Here is a 16,946-nt window from a genome sequence, read left to right on the forward strand (position 1 = left end):
TAATTTTTTCTTCCTATTCCAAAAATTTATATGGAAAAATGCACTAGGCAATCTGTCAGATTTAGTAACCTGGACATTAAAATTACAAAAGAAAAAAATATGGGGGCCAGCCTGGTGGCGCAGTGGTTAAGTGTGCACATTCCGCTTTGGCGGCCCGGGGTTTGCCGGTTTGGATCCTGGGTGAGGACATGGCACCATTTGGCAAGCCATGCTGTGGCAGGCATCCCACATATAAAATGGAGGAAGATGGGGGGCTGGCCCCGTGGCCGAGTGGTTAAGTTTGCGCGCTCCGCTGCAGGCGGCCCAGTGTTTCGTTGGTTCGAATCCTGGGCGCGGACATGGCACTGCTCATCAAACCACGCTGAGGCAGCGTCCCACATGCCACAACTAGAAGGACCCACAACCAAGAATATACAACTATGTACCGGGGGGCTTTGGGGAGAAAAAGGAAATAATAAAATCTTTAAAAAAAAAAAAAAAATGGAGGAAGATGGGCACGGATGTTAGCTGAGGGCCAGTTTTCCTCAGCAAAAAGAGGAGGATTGGTAGCAGATGTTGGCTCAGGTCTAATCTTCCTCAAAAAAAAAAGAAACAACAAAAAACGAAAAAGTCTGTGTACATACAAACATATGGAAAGATAATACATATGCAATATAGAGATTCTCTTGCTAAACGGAAACTTTCAAAGTTAGGAGTTAAGCAAGCACTAAGAAATCAAGTTATGTTCAATAATTATTTGTCTTTGCTCCTCTTGCTTCCAATCCAAGATCAATTCCCAACTTCAGCTCTTATTCTGCTTGTCAAGTATCCCCAATACGCCATGCACAAAGACAGTATAGTTGAATGATAAATGTTTTCACTGCAGGCAATCTATTTTTTCTTGCCGTCACCATTTAAAGTCAAAATATGTCCCTAAAATCATTATTATTTCTTGATACTACCAGAGAGCTCCCTTTTAAGGTAAATGTTTATATTGCCCACATTCACCCTCTTTTTCTCCACATACAGAGTTGAATAAATTTCTAGAAATTTTATGTCCCAAGTAATTAAAAGTTAAATGTTAAAAATTCAAATTGCATTATAAATAAATCTATGTCACATGTGATGTAATTATATGAAATATGAATCAAGATAACTTTTGCCCAGAAATAGTTTTAGATACTTTTTGAAATTCATTAAAAGTAACGTGGCCATTACTAAATTAGATCCACAAGAGACTTTAAGAAAAAAGTGTATCTCATAAAATGTGTGCCAAAAAGTGAAGCTATGTTAGAACTGTCTATATTGGGAACATAAAATTCAGAATGAAAAAGGTACTGAGAGTGGGGGAAAACCAGGATCTCAAAAGGAAACACAGAGCTAAATTACCAGTTCTTGGTTAGGAAAGGAGTAGGTTGTATTTTTTAATCAAATATGCACTTTGGTAATGAATAAATCTGCAGCCTCACTTCTAGCATAAAGATGAATACATAAACCTCAGCTTTCAGGCAAGTAAATGTACCTAAAAATTCTAACTGCTACTGATAGCAAATTTGATTAAGAAATTTTAAAAGAGTAGAATTTCCCCTGAGAATGAATGTCAGCTATAAGCATATTATATACCTTAATTAGAGGGATTGGGGTCTCAGATCACCAACAGATGGTTATTGAAAGTGACTGTTGGGCGCTTTGAGAATTTCAATGAGGAAAGTTGTGATTGGAGTTTGCAATCTATTTAGGGGAAAGTTAACTAATATACACAGGACTAGTGTGTGAGTTAATATACATTAACAACTTAAAACAGCAATTTGTATACATTAAACATTCAATAAAAGTTGTTAATTAATAGTAATAATGGCAGCAGCTAAATTCTATGGGGCTGACCCATACATACAAGGCGAGCACTGATAAGGAAGAGATGAGCACGGCCGGTGATGAGGAAGACTTTAAATGAAGGAAAACCTGAGCTGATTTTTAGAAATACACTAAGAGAAATGAGAGAGGGAACTGCTTAAGCAAAGTAATAGAGATGAGGAGGGAAGAATGAAGGGAACTTCATTCAGTCCTACGTTTGGCACACCTGTTCCTTATTCATCCGCATTATCACCTCTTGGGTCTAGGGCTGCTAGTATGATTGGTTGGCTATAACAGATGCCCATGCTGGCTAGGATTAGGAAATGAGGTTGAAATGGTCCATGTGTGTCCAGATCATTAAAAGTTTCAAGTTCTTGGCAGAGAGGCCTGTTTTTTAGAGTAGGTCATGAAGGGGCAATCATAGATTATGGAGTAGAGGAGTAAAGATGAAGTATTCGCGCCCAGGCTCTAGAGTTAAGAGTCCTGGACTTGAACTTGAGCTGTTCTCTTATTAACTGTATCTCTGCCTAGTTGCTTAACTTCTCTGAGCTTCAATGTTCTTATTTGTAAAATGGAGATCATGACAGAATCTACCTCATTCTGTAGAGTATTGTAAAGTATTGAGCACACTGCCTGTCACATAACAAGCATTCTCAATAAACGCCAGCCCTTATTAATGAGGAGTCCAGATTCTGGGTGGTGACGCCTATGTGGGTGTAGTTACAGACCCAGGGAAATGGGGAGGAGCAAGCCATTCTAATACTCAGAAGAAGGGACACCTGGACTTCAACAACTTGGAGCGTGGTGATAATTAATCTAAGTTACAAAGTTCAAAACAGAGGTTAGACTGGGTTTCTAAGCATAAAAATTTTGCTACTCAAAATGATTTCAAATATGGAATTATCACACTAATATATCACTGTGATAATTACCTCCGTCTTAAAATTACTCTTATTCTGTTATCAAAGCAATAGTTTAAGAGCCCAGAAGAAGAGAGTTTCTAAAATCTCAGCCAGAATCAGAGGTGACTTCCGTAGGCCTGGAAATTACCACTTTGTAGGGAAAAACAAACAACCCAATAAACCAAGAGATATTTACCAAAGACTGCCAAATGGATAAACATCCTGATTGTGGAGAAGATTCAGTTACAGGCCAAACTTTTTATAATATCTTGTTTGTGTGTTTAATATGGCAATGGCTACCAATGTCCCCTGAAACACAGTAATATACACGTGCCTCCTCTTAACACCGCTCTTAGAGCTCCAGAAGGGCAGACACCAAATCACACTCATTCTTGTATTCCCCACTATTACTAACAAATAGGAGGTTTTCTAATATTTGTTGAACCGAAATAAATTTGTGAAACTGGCTGTTCCAAATGAAGGGCTGGGGCCTTGAGCCTCAATGTGGTTACGCTTATATTCTACAAAACTATTTCCCCAACATCTAGAGTTTTAAGTTAATAGAATTAGTCTAAAAGCCCTAGCAGACTTTTCCACTCAATGAAAACAATCTCCTTAACCAAGGAGATTAGACCACCGAGAATGTGAAGATTTAAAATTGAGTAGCTATAGGGTGGATTTGAATCATTCAGCTTTGTGTAAATGGAACTAAATATTGCCTCTGGATGAGTTCTGTCCTAGGAGTTTCAAGTTTTCCTGTCACCTCCAACATCTATGAAACGGTGGTAAGACCATCCACAAAACATCTTCCTCAGAGAAGTAAAGTATATGCAAGAATGATCAAGTGCAAAGGAAATAGATGTCATTTGCTAGTTCTTTTTCTTGGGTTTGAATTACCAGTATAGAGTTAGGATTTTACTTTTGGGTGAGAAAACAAAAACATTTGTGAGGGTTATACCTCGAGCAACTTTTTCTGTCATCTTTGATCTCTCATAGAGGAAAGAACATCAGCTTAAGTCGACCATGCTGGGAGGGCAAAGGAAAGAGCAGCCAAGGAAAGCAGACACAGGAACACAACAGGACCAAAGCCTTTGAAACAACAAATCAAAGCAGCTAATAAAGCTCTTCTTCTTCCAAAACTTTAGCTTAAACTTCAAGAGAGATACAGATGGAATATGCTTTTATGAACACAAGTCACTATGTGGAACCAGGCTGCGTTTTAAAAAACGAGTAAACGCTGAAATAATGAATGATGGAGATTGAATCTTCACTATTTAAAATTTTATCATCTGTTTATACTAGTATAACTACAGCATCTTAAGCACCCCCAACAGCTTGGTAACACAAAAAATACATCTGGGCATATTTAAACATTTATTATTACTTAATGTTATAGGGATATAGCAAATAAGCAAATACTGAAAGATTCTTTTCCTTTCTAAAAGAAGAATGTTTGGGACTAATAACCATGTAAATAGTCATTCTGGATTAAAAAAAAAAAACCAAAGTAGTACAGGGGAAGATAAATAAGTTTCATTACAGGAAACTAATCCTTGTGACCAAAATATTTGCGTTTTCAGTTTCTTAAACCATAAGAGTTTACAGGTCAAACAATGTGAAAATCCTGTTATGCACATGAATCTTCCACGAGGATAGTCATCACCAATATTTGACGTGTTTTAACCCATATTAGTTGTGCTCCCCCACTCCACCCTTACACCCTCTCTCAAAAATAAGTGTGTAACAAGTTTGTGTTAAGTACCCAACCAAAGGCAGGCAGTCTTTGAGGCGAAAGATAAAGCCTATTTTTTCCACTACTTTTCCTCTCTCTTGAGGGGAACAGCGAAGGGAACGGAGGAAAGATACTCCCAAGCTCGGAATCCAATGACAAAATACACATCACTGTGAAGCTAATGACCAGAGGACATCTACCAGACAACAGCATCTAGCCACACGTCATTAAGAAGTAGGACAACTGAAATAAATGTGAGCGCTGTTTCTTGACACGGCTTCGAGATCCGCACACCTCCCTCGGGAATTATAAAACACCCATCGTGCTTTCAGCTCAAATAATTCACATCCCCACCGGACTGCAAGCTACAGGACATTCCTGAAATGCTCCGGTGCTTTTTCTTTACTACAGAATCTGAGAAGAAAAGAGACCCGGCGCCACGGAAAAGAGTTCAAGCCTCAGGGCTGTCCATGTTAAAGTTCCAGAAAACCGTTTCCACTCCATACTCGTCCCTGGCAGAAAAGTTTGAGCAGCGCACTTTCCGCCGCCCCGGCTGGGTCCCAGCGGAGCCTACTTACTGGGCTGAGCCAACTTTGCTCTCTTTCTTCCCGAGCACTTTGGCAGGCTTTGTGTCGTCCACATCTTGCTGTAGCTCAGTCATCAGGGCCGCGTCTGCAGGGCACCTTCAGCCCCCCACGCGCCTGCAGTCCGCTCCTCCTCCTCCCGCTTGGGTCTCCCCGTCCGGGCGCAGGCCCGGGAGCCGCGCCGCGCCGTCCCCTGCGCCCCCGGCGATCGGCGCATCCAGGCCGGCCGAGCGCGACGCCTGCCGACCTGGACACGTTCGAGCCCGAGCGCTTGGGCCGAGCGAGCGTGGAAGAGCCGGGAGGGAGGGAAGGGGAGGGTCGAAGCGAAGTGACAGCCTCTTGCCCCAACCCAGGAGGCAGAGGAAGAGAAAAAGGAAACCTGTTGAACGAGTCTTTCTGGGAGAGGAAGCTAATTGGCCGAGCAGGTGAAACATTTGCCTAACAAGGCACCATATATTTAGCCTCCTCGTAAACTGGAGGTTTTTTCTACCCGGACTGTAACTAGGGGATTTTAAAAATGGGCAGCCGGCTGCAGATACAGGAAATGGAAACGACCGAGGGAGGCTCTCTCTCAACAGATGGTCTGTGTGGGCTGGCCTCTGCTCCTGCCTAAATTATTCAGACAGGATGTTGCCTCATTGAGGACTGCCTGGTCAGGGCTTAAAGTTCAATAACAAAGGTACTAAAAGGTGGTTGCTTTTAGGGGTCACCTGGTTAACCCTTCCTAGTTCTGTCGGGGGAGAAACATTCATCAAAACCTCATTAGCAACTTAGTTACAGTGCACCCAACCAATAAAATGAATGCCTCGTCTTCCCGCCTTTGGGTGAGGTTTTAACTTGCTGGTTCTGTCTGAAGTTTTGCATTTGAAGCATCTATGAACTCATTTAACAAAGTTTTGAGAGCTACCATGTTGCAGGCATTATTCTAAAGATTCACTTCGTATAGCAAATAACGTATGTGTTGGTGGTTTTCTGATTTGTTACAGAGTCGTTGAGAATAAGAAAAACTAATATAAACCTTATTGTTGGAAGCTTAACTTTGCTTTAAAACAATTACAAGCGCAACGGTGGAGCATGACATGGCTGGGGAAAAATTACTAAGGCTATGCTCTGGGGCTGTAAGTCCTTCATTTTTTCTTTAAAAATTAATTTTGGATTTAGGGATAATTACAAAGAATATACAACCACAGTATTTATATATATGTGTGTGTGTTTGTGTGTGTGTGTGTGTGTGTGTAAAAGAAAACACCTGCCTACCCTTCTAAATAACCTCAAACATTTTAGAGATGAAAGTGCTTTCCAAAGTTTTCTTGTTCCCGCTCCATTTATGAGATTCTATCATTAGGCCGAGAGAACAAAGGCATCTTTTTGTAGCCTGCTTGCTCCAAAATTGACTCTCGTGACACTTGACAAATAAGCCAAAGGGAAAAAGTTTACATAAATTCTGTGAGAGCTGACCTGGTCAGGGCTCTGTCTCTTTATTCCTGACCACTGACCCTCCTCACTGGGGGAGCCTGGCTTGGCGGAGTCGGGAAGGCTCTGGGTGACCTGGAAGCTTGGAAGCTGTCTCTTCAGTGTCCATAACTGGCTCTTCCTGCAGACACCACCAACACTTTCACCTTCGAGTCCCTCCTGGAGCTCCCCATCTTACTTGGGCTGGAGTGGGATTTGATGAAGTCGTCACTCTCCTGAACTCTGGGTAATGACTCTCTCCTTAAATCTCAGGTGTCCTCCAACCCGCCCCCACTCAGAGCTCAGAGCCGAACTGACCTTTTGTGCTCCCCCAAGTAATTTTTTTTATTTCAGGAAAATATAAATAACATAATATTTATCATTTTAACCATTGGTAAGTGTACAATTCAGTGACATTAAATACATTCACAGTATCTATAACCGTCACCACTATCTATACCCAAAACATTTTTTATCATCCCCAACGTAAACTCTGTACCCGTTCAACAATAAGTCCTTCTTCCTCCCTCCTCCAAGCCCATCATAACCTCTATTTTACTTTCTGTCTCTATAAATTTGTCTATTCCAGGTACTTCATATAAGTGAAATAATACAATGTTTTTCCTTCTGTGTCTGGCTTATCTCCTGAAGCATAATGTTTTCAAGGTCCATCCAAGTTGTAGCATGTATCAGACTTCGTTCTTTTTTATGGCTGAATACTATTCCATTGTATGTATATTCCATATTTGTTTATCCCTTCATCTATTGATGAACACTTGGGTTGTTTCCACCTTTTGGCTGTTGTGAGTAATGCTGCTATGAACGTTGATGTGCAAATATCTGTTCAAGTCCCTGCTCTCAGTTCTTTTGGGTTTCTACCTACGAGGGGGATTGCTGGGTCATATGGTAGTTCTGTGTTAAACCTTTTTAGAAACCATGGTCAGACCTCTTTTGATGCATGAGTAAGGTCAAGTGTTCAGAGCTTCCCCAGCATGGATTTACAGCTCAATTAACAAGCATGCAGTTGCCCTGAAACTTGTTCTTTAGTGTATGGGTTGAAGACTTCCAATAGTGTGGTCTTAAATGAGAAAGGAGGGGAGGGGCGGAGGGTAGTGGTGGGTGGCGAAAATAGCGGATAGTGCTTTCCTAGAGTGGGGAGGAATTCGAAAGGAGCAAGAAAATTACATTATTTTACCTGGTGGCTTTCGCTTAGGTTTAAAAGATGTTGTCAAACAGCTTCCTCATTCGTTTATCCTTGGGGCTAGTATACAATAAAATGGAATGCAGTATTTAAAAAGCAGCAGCAGATAAACAATAGGGGAAATTTCATTGTAGTGTGACAAAATTGAGACATAAGATTATGGCTAAAATATATTTTAAGGGGCTCCTTGACTTTGCTCCAATAAAAGACACTTTACTTTTCTTCCTCTAAGCTTCTGGGAACATAATTTCTTGTTTCTAATATCAAAGAAGAGTTCTAGCCGATACTCAAGCAGGTACAGTAGAAAATGGCTAACTCGCGCCTTTCAGTAGATAAGGGCTTCTACTCAACAGCTTAGACTACTGATGAAATGTTGGTCTCTTTTTAACTGATCAGATACACTGCACTTCTGTCCATAGTCTCTGGGACAGAGTTTGGAGATGTGAGTGGAGATAAGGTTCCAATGTATGTTCAAGTAGTTTCCTACTTTATAGCACGTGTCAGGGGATGTATTTATTAGCCAATATAAGTACATGTAAAGTGTTGTCACATTCCTGTAATTTTATGCATGTTGTCTGATGACATGTTTTAGATGTTGATTCTCTTATCAAGATGTAACCTGGAAGCTCTGTAATAATTTAACTGTGCGTAATATTTAATATATCAATGTCATAAGTCAGAGGATTCTAGGAACACTCATCAGACCATTCCTATTTTCAATTGAAAGTCAATATCCAAAGGAGAATTAAATGGGAAAAAATTGAGAGAGTTCAGAAGAAAGCCATACAGTGACTCCGAAGAACTTAATTATCAAACTTCATAAAAAAGTTGTAAGATAGGCTGGCCCGGTGGCCTAGTGGTTAAGCTCATGTGCTGCGCTTCCGTGGCCTGAGGTTCACTGGTTCGGATCCAGGGGGGGCCGACCTATGCATCCCTTATCAAGCCATGCTGTGTCAGGCATCCCACATATAAAGTAGAGAAAGATGGGCATGGATGTTAGCTCAGGGACAATCTTCCTCAGTAAAAAGAGGAGGATTGGCAGCGGATGTTAGCTCAGAGCTAATGTTCCTCAAAAAAAAAAAAAAAAAACTGTTAAAAAAAAAGTCATAAGAATGAGGGTTGAGGAGCATTACATGAAGGGGACCTTTATTAAATAATTTCTGTCAAAAATGAAGGAAAGTTTCCTGATGAATGCAGCCATTAAACATTGGAATGGGAATCTATCGTAGGCTATGCAATCTCCTTCTATAGAGGCCTTTGAAAATAATATTTAAAAAAAAATAGAATTTTCTTTTTGTTTTGAGGAAGATTAGCCCTGAGCTAACATCTGCCTCCAATCCTCCTTTTTTTGCTGAGGAAGACTGGCCCTGAGCTAACATCCGTGCCCATCTTCCTCTGCCTTTTATGTGGGACAGCTACCACAGCACGGCTTGCCAAGGGGTGCCATGTCCGCACCCGGGATCAGAACCAGCAAACCCCGGGCTGTCGAAGTGGGACATGCGAACTTAACCACTGTGAAACCGGGCTGGCCCCAAATAGAATGGTTTTGAACCAGCATTTCCCAAGCCAAGTTATACTGCAGATGGGGAAATCTGAAATACTCTCTTTCTCTCTTGAGGGATGAGGCAAGAACTAAGCTTAGCACCTGTGTTAAGAGGAATGTATTTGCGTTCTGTGTGAGTTTCTATCTGAGGGAAGGGGAAAAGATTGCCTGCCACACACTAAACAAAATTTAAAAATCAAATCCCCACCATAATTTTTCAGAGAAGAGCCTATGCTTCAGAGAGTGTCTTGGCCAAAATTACAGTGATCCCATGAGGACGAAGACTCAGCTCCCCTGACTTCCAGGGGGGTAGTTGTTGGGGTGTAGGAGAGTGAACAGTGCAAAACAGAGTTTGTTGATGGCAGAGACACGTGCCTTATAAGAGAGTGTGTGTTGGGGGAGCCCAAGGACCCTTCAACACATGTAATGTTTGTGGGGAAAGAAATGTATGAATCTGGAGCTATCTGTGGTGGCCGCATTTTGTAGTTATCTATTGCTGCATAACTAACCACCTCAAAGCTTGGTGGCTTAAACCAATAATGTATTATTTTCTCTCATGCCACAGTGGATTGACAGGGCTCAGCTGGATGGTTCTCACTTGGGGTCTCTCATGCAGCTGCAGTCAGATGGGACCCAGGGCTGGAGTCATTTGAAGACAATACTGAACTGGATGTGCATTCCCCAGTCTGATGCTTCAGCTGGGATGCCTGCAACAGCCATGGACCAGCTGAGCATTTTAATTTCTCTACATGGCCCTGCACATGGCTAGCTTGGGCTTCCTTACATCATGGCAGTCTCAGGATAGTTGGACATTTTACTTAGTGGCTGGCTTCCTCCAGAGCACGTGTTCCGTGATACCAAGGCTTCCTGTGAGATAGCCTTGGACGTCAGTCACCTCTGCTGCGTTCTATTGGTCAAAGGTGAGCCACAGGGCCAGCCCAGGTTCAAGGCAAGAGAATTACACAAGGTGTGAATACTAGGAGTGTATTTCACCGGGGACTGTCTTTGGAGACCAGCTACCACAGTGCAGATCTTAGATTAGGCCCTCTGACTATAGATACTTTGTCACTGGGCATGTGAGCAAATGGGCCTTTCTAACATCACTGTTCTAAACGCGTGAGATACAGAGGTGAGCAAAATTGGCAAAACCCTGGTGCCGTGGTTCTTACATTCTAGTGGGAGAGACTGAAAATAAAAAAAGTAAGCACATAAATAACAGTTTCAACAGATAAGAGATAGAAAGAAAATAAAGCAGAAAGTCACGGAGAGGAAGGGAGGTCTATTTTCCATGGGAAGATCAGGGAAGCCTCTTTGAGGTGACGTCTCAGCTGAGACTTGGGTAAGTGGGGGGGGGGGGAGGAGAAAGCTGTGTGAGGCCTCAGTGCAAAGTCTTGCGCCAGCCGGAGGGAAGAGCGTGGATAAAGGCCTCGAGGCAGGACCAAATTTGGCATATTTTAGGAACAGCAGGAAGGCGCTATTCTCCACTGTGCCTGGAATATAACTAGGGAAGACAAGTTTGGTGGGAGATGATCTCATAAAGATATTATCTTCTCTGTCCATTTGTTTATTATCTGCCCTCTCCCACAAGAATGGAATCTTCTCAAAAACAAGGGACTTGTCTGTTGTGTTTGCCACTGTATCTACAGTGCCTGGTTCATGTTAGATGCTCAATAAATATGTGTTGAATGAATGAATGAATCATTGGGTGCTTGTTTCCATCCAGTGGTTCTCAACCATACTCCTCTGGAACTCCACCTGACGTAAAATGTTAATGTTGAGTAATATTGGTCTTTTTTAAATTTGGAGGGGGGAAAAAAGAGTGAATGAAGAAGAAATATAACTTAAATCCCTCCCATCCCCCAATTTAAAAAGGAACACCTTGGGCTCATGCGACTTATCACTTGTCAGCTGGTTGACAGCAAGTGCTTCAAACAGGTCAGAAAGGTCCCATGACTCCCAGATGGTCTGGCTCGGGAGCAAGTCCAAGAATCGCGGTTTACAATCCACAGGCAACAATTTCAACTTATGGAATCTCTCATATTTTCTTAGAGAAACATTCATCCAGCTACTTCCTTTCCTTGTTTTGGGAACTAATGAACACACGATCAGCACGAGGCCTGGCCTTTCTCCTTCCTCGCACCCTGGTGGGGCGTGTTCTGTTTCCTCCCTGTGAAATGTTTTGACAGTGCGGTCCATGCAGTGCAATCAGTGCATCGCTTTGAAGCAGTTAATATTTATTATTAAAGTAGTTTCTGCAAGTTACATTTTTTCTTTATATCACCTATATGGCACACTTTTAATGGCTTTTTCTGAATTTTCATTCTTTTTTTACATACTTTCATTGTATTATTCTTTTTTGACAATTCCTGTTAGCATTTTGTTATCTTTTTCCAGTCTCTTCTCTATGTAGAACTATTCATCTGTTAAAATTATCTAATAAATAAGCTGGTAAAAAAAGAACAAGGGAGAAGGGAACATAGAAAATATTTCAGGCCAATAAGGAAGTTTTTCTATTTCTTTCAAGCAGATTTACTTTGCTTTTACTTTTTGGCTGAAACTTTATAAATAGACTCTTCATTTGAGGCAAATTGTGCAGTCTGTCTGTCTGTCTGTCCTTCCTTCCTTCTTTCCAACCAACATTTTTTTGATGCCTTTTGTGTGCCAGGCTATATTCTGGGTTACAGAAGTATGAAAATAAATAAGCATCTGCTTGCTATAAGTGAATTTTCAGTAGAGTGGGAAAGAATTCAATAAACAGATATTTACAAAACATACTTACACAGAACTTTAGTCAAAAACTATCACGTTCGTATATCATAACTAGACACCTGGACGAAGTAACATCATGATGTCACATGATGGACAGGGGTAGGAGATGGCCACATGATGCTTTGTGTTCTTCTGTTTTGGATCACACACAAGCCACCCCCACTCCCCACCTTCACCCCTCGTCCCCCTCACTCCCACATACATCTGCACCACTTGTCAAAAAGGCTTAGGCTGGAAGTCAGGAGAACTGGGCTCTAGTCCGAGCACTGTGCTTTGTACCAGAATGTGAATCTAATAATGGAATACAGCATTGAAGTAACAGAATGCTGGCATCAAGGAAAGGACCCTGGATCTCATGGTTACAGCAATATCAGTTTCTGCCTTATATAGACTAACTATAAGAAAGAGGGGGGGACTTTTTACACAGAAATGTTGCATTTACTAATTGCAAAATGGCAACTTTAAATCAATTCCATGAGGCGAAAGCAATTATTGAAATCTATTCACTTGAGAAGCTAGGTGCATTTACCTTCTTCCTATAGGGCTTCTTTGAGTTAGTTTCTACTTTTAAAAGCATACCAGATGAAAACGGAGTGTTTCCCTGTGTGTTAAGATCACTGACTAATTAAAATCAGAATTTAACTTTTATTTTTAGTAGTGTTCAAAGAAATGAAATTAAAGTTCCTCTTTCCTCCATATCAAAAAACATAAAATAAGCTCTTTAGTAAGACACCTAGTAGAGGGAGATTCAGACCTTGGAAATGCTTGGTCCTATAGACTCCCAAGCCCCTAGATTTTGCAAAAGTATTATATAAATTAGTAGTAGACACTACAAAGAAACAGACGATAAGAGCTGGTGGGAATGGTCTTGGTTGCTAGCCTCTCAGTCATACCCTCACCCAGGTGGTCCTGCATATTTACTTTTCTGCCCTTGGCGTCCAAGGGATTGCCTGTGGTATCCTTTCAGTAAACAACTCTCTTGTTTGAGCTTGTTGAATGGGTGGTGCTGGCAGTAAAAGAGCCCTCACTGGGGAGGGGTGGGGCTGAGGGTTAGAATAAGGGAGTAGTTAAGAGTCAGATTGATCTGAGAATCCTAATATGCATCTTTCTACCTTGGACGAGTGACTTACCGCCTCTAAGCGTCAGTTTCCTCATCTGTGGGGAAAAAAATGGGACTAGCAGTAGTATCTATTTTATAGGACCATTGGGGAATTTAAAGAGCTAATGTATATAAAGGAATTGGTACAGTATGCCAGGTGCACAGTAAGTACTCAATTCATATAAACTATTAATTATCATTGTCACATTGTTGACCAGATAATATTTTAACAAATTGAGGACATCGCTCTCTCTTAGTTCATCAGCATCATTATTTATGACAAGGCACAGTGTGTAGAGTATTATGTCATATGATAGAGGGAGTTACTAAAGCTAGAGAAGATGTCCCCTCTGTTCCCTTCTGAGTCCTCGACCCTCTTCAGGCTGATTTCTTTATGTCAGAAGCTAAGGCCGCATCCTTAGATCAGAGGCATTGATAGATTTAACTTGCTAGATCTCAGCTATGATCTCTCGTGTGTCCTTGGATTTTTTCCTCTCTTAGATGTCTTTGCCACCGTAAAAGCTTTTGCTCAACTAGTAAAGGAATCATTGGAATTAAGAGTTAATCAATATGAACGCTTATGGAGTGGAGGCCTATGATAGTTAGGGTGACTGTATGTCCTGGTTTGCTAGGGATGGTCCTGATTTAGTCCTACTATTCTGAAATAATTATAATAGAGTCCATTTCATTCTCAAAAGGTGTCCCTGTTTGGGAAATTTATTGATAACCATTCTATAGCATTGACCAAACTAAAATATTGTAATGGCTCACTTGTTTAGACAAAGCATCTAATGAGCCAAACTCTTGGATCTGATTGCCTTACTGCCCAGTACGCTACCCTCTGTCACTTAGTGTGCTCCCAACTTCTATTAAATAACTTAAAAGTTATCAGAACAGTGGGGTAAAAACAAATGTATGTTAGCATGTCAAATTATAACAATTACTTGAAGAACAACCCAAAGCTTGTGCTCCCTTGATCTCAAATCAGAGGCATCTCTTTGCACAGAGTTGATAGCTTCATGACCCAATCAAGAGTTTGAGTCTAATTGACTCATTGTTAATATTTCCCTTCACTTTGCTAACCATAAGGCAGAATTTTTGTTTAGACCTCATTGGTCACATTTATGTTGACCTTGAGATTGTAAATAATCTGGTTTAATTCTCCAGATGCTTTCTTTAATCACTTTGCTCTAGAAGGAAGAAATAGGTCATCTGACTCTACTACAAGTAAGAACCTGAAGGCTGATTCTCTTAAGCTCCAGGCCATGGTTTTCAGTTTATCACCCAGTGAGCTAACTCCTTAGAGCCTTGGTATCTAATGGTAACTAAACGGCCAATGAGTAAGCTTTGTAATGAAAGCCTCTAGCTCCCACCAGAAAACACGAGAAAAGCAGGTTGAAGATTAGTTTACTTTTTCATATCATTTTCTATTTTTGTTACCTGCTCTATTTAAAAATGTGGATATTGGTTACTGGCAGATATGGACTTAGAAGCGGGTAGAGGACTTTCAAGGGTGCTGGATGGGGGCCAGCCCAGTGGTGCAGCAGTTAAGTTCGCATGTTCTGCTTCAGTGGCCCGGGATTCGCCAGTTCAGATCCCGTGTGTGGACCTATTCACCGCTTGTCAAGCCAAGCTGTGGCAGGCGTCCCACATGTAAAGTAGAGGAAGACGTGCACGGATGTTAGCTCAGGGCCAATCTTCCTCAGCAAAAAGAGGAGGATTGGCAGCAGATGTTAGCTCAGGGCTAATCTTCCTCAAAAAAAAAAGGGGTGCTGGGAATGTTCTATATATATATTGAGCTGGGTGGTGATTACAAGAGTGTATGCATATATAAAAATTTATTGAGTGTACACTTAAGATTTGTTCATTTAAATATATTTAGATTAAACTTCAATTTAAAAAAGTAAAAAGAGGGGCTGGCTGGGTGGCACAACGGTTAACTTTGCACGTTCTGCTTCAGCGGCCTGGGGTTCGCTGGTTTGATCCCAGGTGCAGACATGGCACCGCTTGGCAAGCCATGCTGTGGTAGGCGTCCCACATATAAAGTAGAGGAAGATGGGCACAGATGTTAGCTCAGGGCCAGTCTTCCTCAGCAAAAAGAGGAGGATTGGTGGCAGGTGTTAGCTGAGGGCTAATCTTCCTCAAAAAAAAAAAAAGTAAAGTAAAAAGAAAAGAAAAGCCTCAAATCTCTTTAGCTAAAGCTGGTAAGAAAAAAAATCTATTCTTGTAAGTGAGCAAAAGTGAGGCCATCTTGTTATGCTAAATGGCCCTGGCCCCTCCTCTGTGTGACTATTCTCTTCTCTGCACATGCTCTAAAAAATTCACATGCTCTCCTGATTTATGGCCTCTGCTTACATATGTACTCCCTGATAGCTTGATAAATTAAAACTTTGTTCTGTGAGTTTCCCTCCAGGAACAGGCCGACCACAGATGGGAAACACACCTACAAGGTATCCCTCACAACTGACAGAAGAATGGAGTAATGTGATGCCTGGAGCCCATCCATGCCTGGGGACCGACATCCCTGGATCCTCTCCTCACCGCCCATTTTCCCTATGTGACTGCTTCAAGATTCTGTAATCCTTGAAGATGGGTTTTTGAGACATTAGTCACCCATTTTCCGATTAGCTGGCTAATCTAATTAAACTTCCTTTCTCAATCTCTAACTCGTTGTGATTAATTGGCTCAGATCGGGGCTAGCAGAGCAAGCCCATTGTTAGGTATCTTCTGAGTTAATAAAGTAACAGAAAAAAGAAAACACCTGCTTACATAAAGTTTTTAATCTCTTTTTTTTCTCTTGGATATCAATATGATCTTTGTCTCTTTACTCTTTTCTATAGATATATGTCTCATTATCTCTGTTGTTACTTGATCTTTGAGAATAAAACTTCACATTAGGCCAGAAGAACTTTTGGATAGGACTTTTTCTGCCCACTTCCATCCACATATTTATTTCAGTATGTAACATTACAAAGTTTTTAACTGCACACTTTTTGCATAACCTATGAAGTATCTCTCAAAAGCTTCCTAGGCCGTATCAGTCATGGCTTATGAATAGTATGTATCTTCACCTCATGGTTTCCAGTTTATCGTGTGACTATTTAATAAGTTAGTTGAATTGTATAATCAAAAGGATCAAGAGAAGCAAACAGTATTTTAATATAAAATAGAGGTCTTGCAAATTAGAACCTTCCAGATATTTTAGAAAATATTTGACACCCCCCAAATATCCTATCTTATTTTTCAATCTACCTCTAAAGGGTACTCTACTCATGTGTAGCCAGCTACACCATGATCTAAGATATAGGTGAATTCAAGAACTGAGATTATATACAATTAAAGAAAAAGGAAAGGGAATGGAAAGACTGAAATTAGTTAATTGCCTCCTATGTGCCAAGCCCTGTGACTAGCATAGATTATTTACTCTTTACAACAATCCTATGAGGATTGTCTCATTGCATCAGTGAAGAAACTAAGGTTCAGAAAGGGTAAACAACTGTCCCAAGATCACACAGCTAATAATTAAGTTGTGTTGTTTTCCAAAGCTTGCTCTTTGTGCTATCTCTCCTGATGTCAAAAGAGGTGAATTCCAAAGTGATTAAAAGATTCAAAGAGGTTTTAGAGGTAATCTCATCAATCCCACTTGTTTGGAGATAAGGAAACTGAGGCAAGGGAGGTTATATTGTATCCATCTCATAACTCACATCTCAGTTACCATTTCCTCCTAGAAGCTTTCTATACTCAGCTCTCCATCTTCCCACCTCATCCTGCCCCGTAATCCCCCATCATTAAAATCCTTTGCATGCTATATCGAGTGGTGGGCAAGAGTAA

General features: G+C 41.0%; 1 protein-coding gene across 9 annotated transcripts in view; it reads right to left on the minus strand.

The window, feature by feature from the left end:
- Positions 1–16,946, minus strand: part of GRAMD2B (GRAM domain containing 2B) — a 103,611-nt gene that overhangs the window by 62,957 nt on the left and 23,708 nt on the right. For 5 of the 9 annotated variants that reach the window (XM_044780393.2, XM_044780392.2, XM_070517495.1 and 2 more), the window contains exon 1: positions 5,046–5,348. The exons of 2 other annotated variants lie outside the window; for them this stretch is intronic. In XM_044780393.2, coding sequence (XP_044636328.1) covers positions 5,046–5,128 — 83 coding nt within the window. In that variant the 5' untranslated portion in view covers positions 5,129–5,348. Of the gene's footprint in view, positions 1–5,045; positions 5,416–16,946 lie in introns of those variants that run through there. 2 more of the 9 variants (XM_014859540.3, XM_014859539.3) reach the window with 2 other exon arrangements.

Source organism: Equus asinus, chromosome 9 (genome assembly GCF_041296235.1).
Source record: "Equus asinus isolate D_3611 breed Donkey chromosome 9, EquAss-T2T_v2, whole genome shotgun sequence".
NCBI lineage: Eukaryota > Metazoa > Chordata > Mammalia > Perissodactyla > Equidae > Equus > Equus asinus.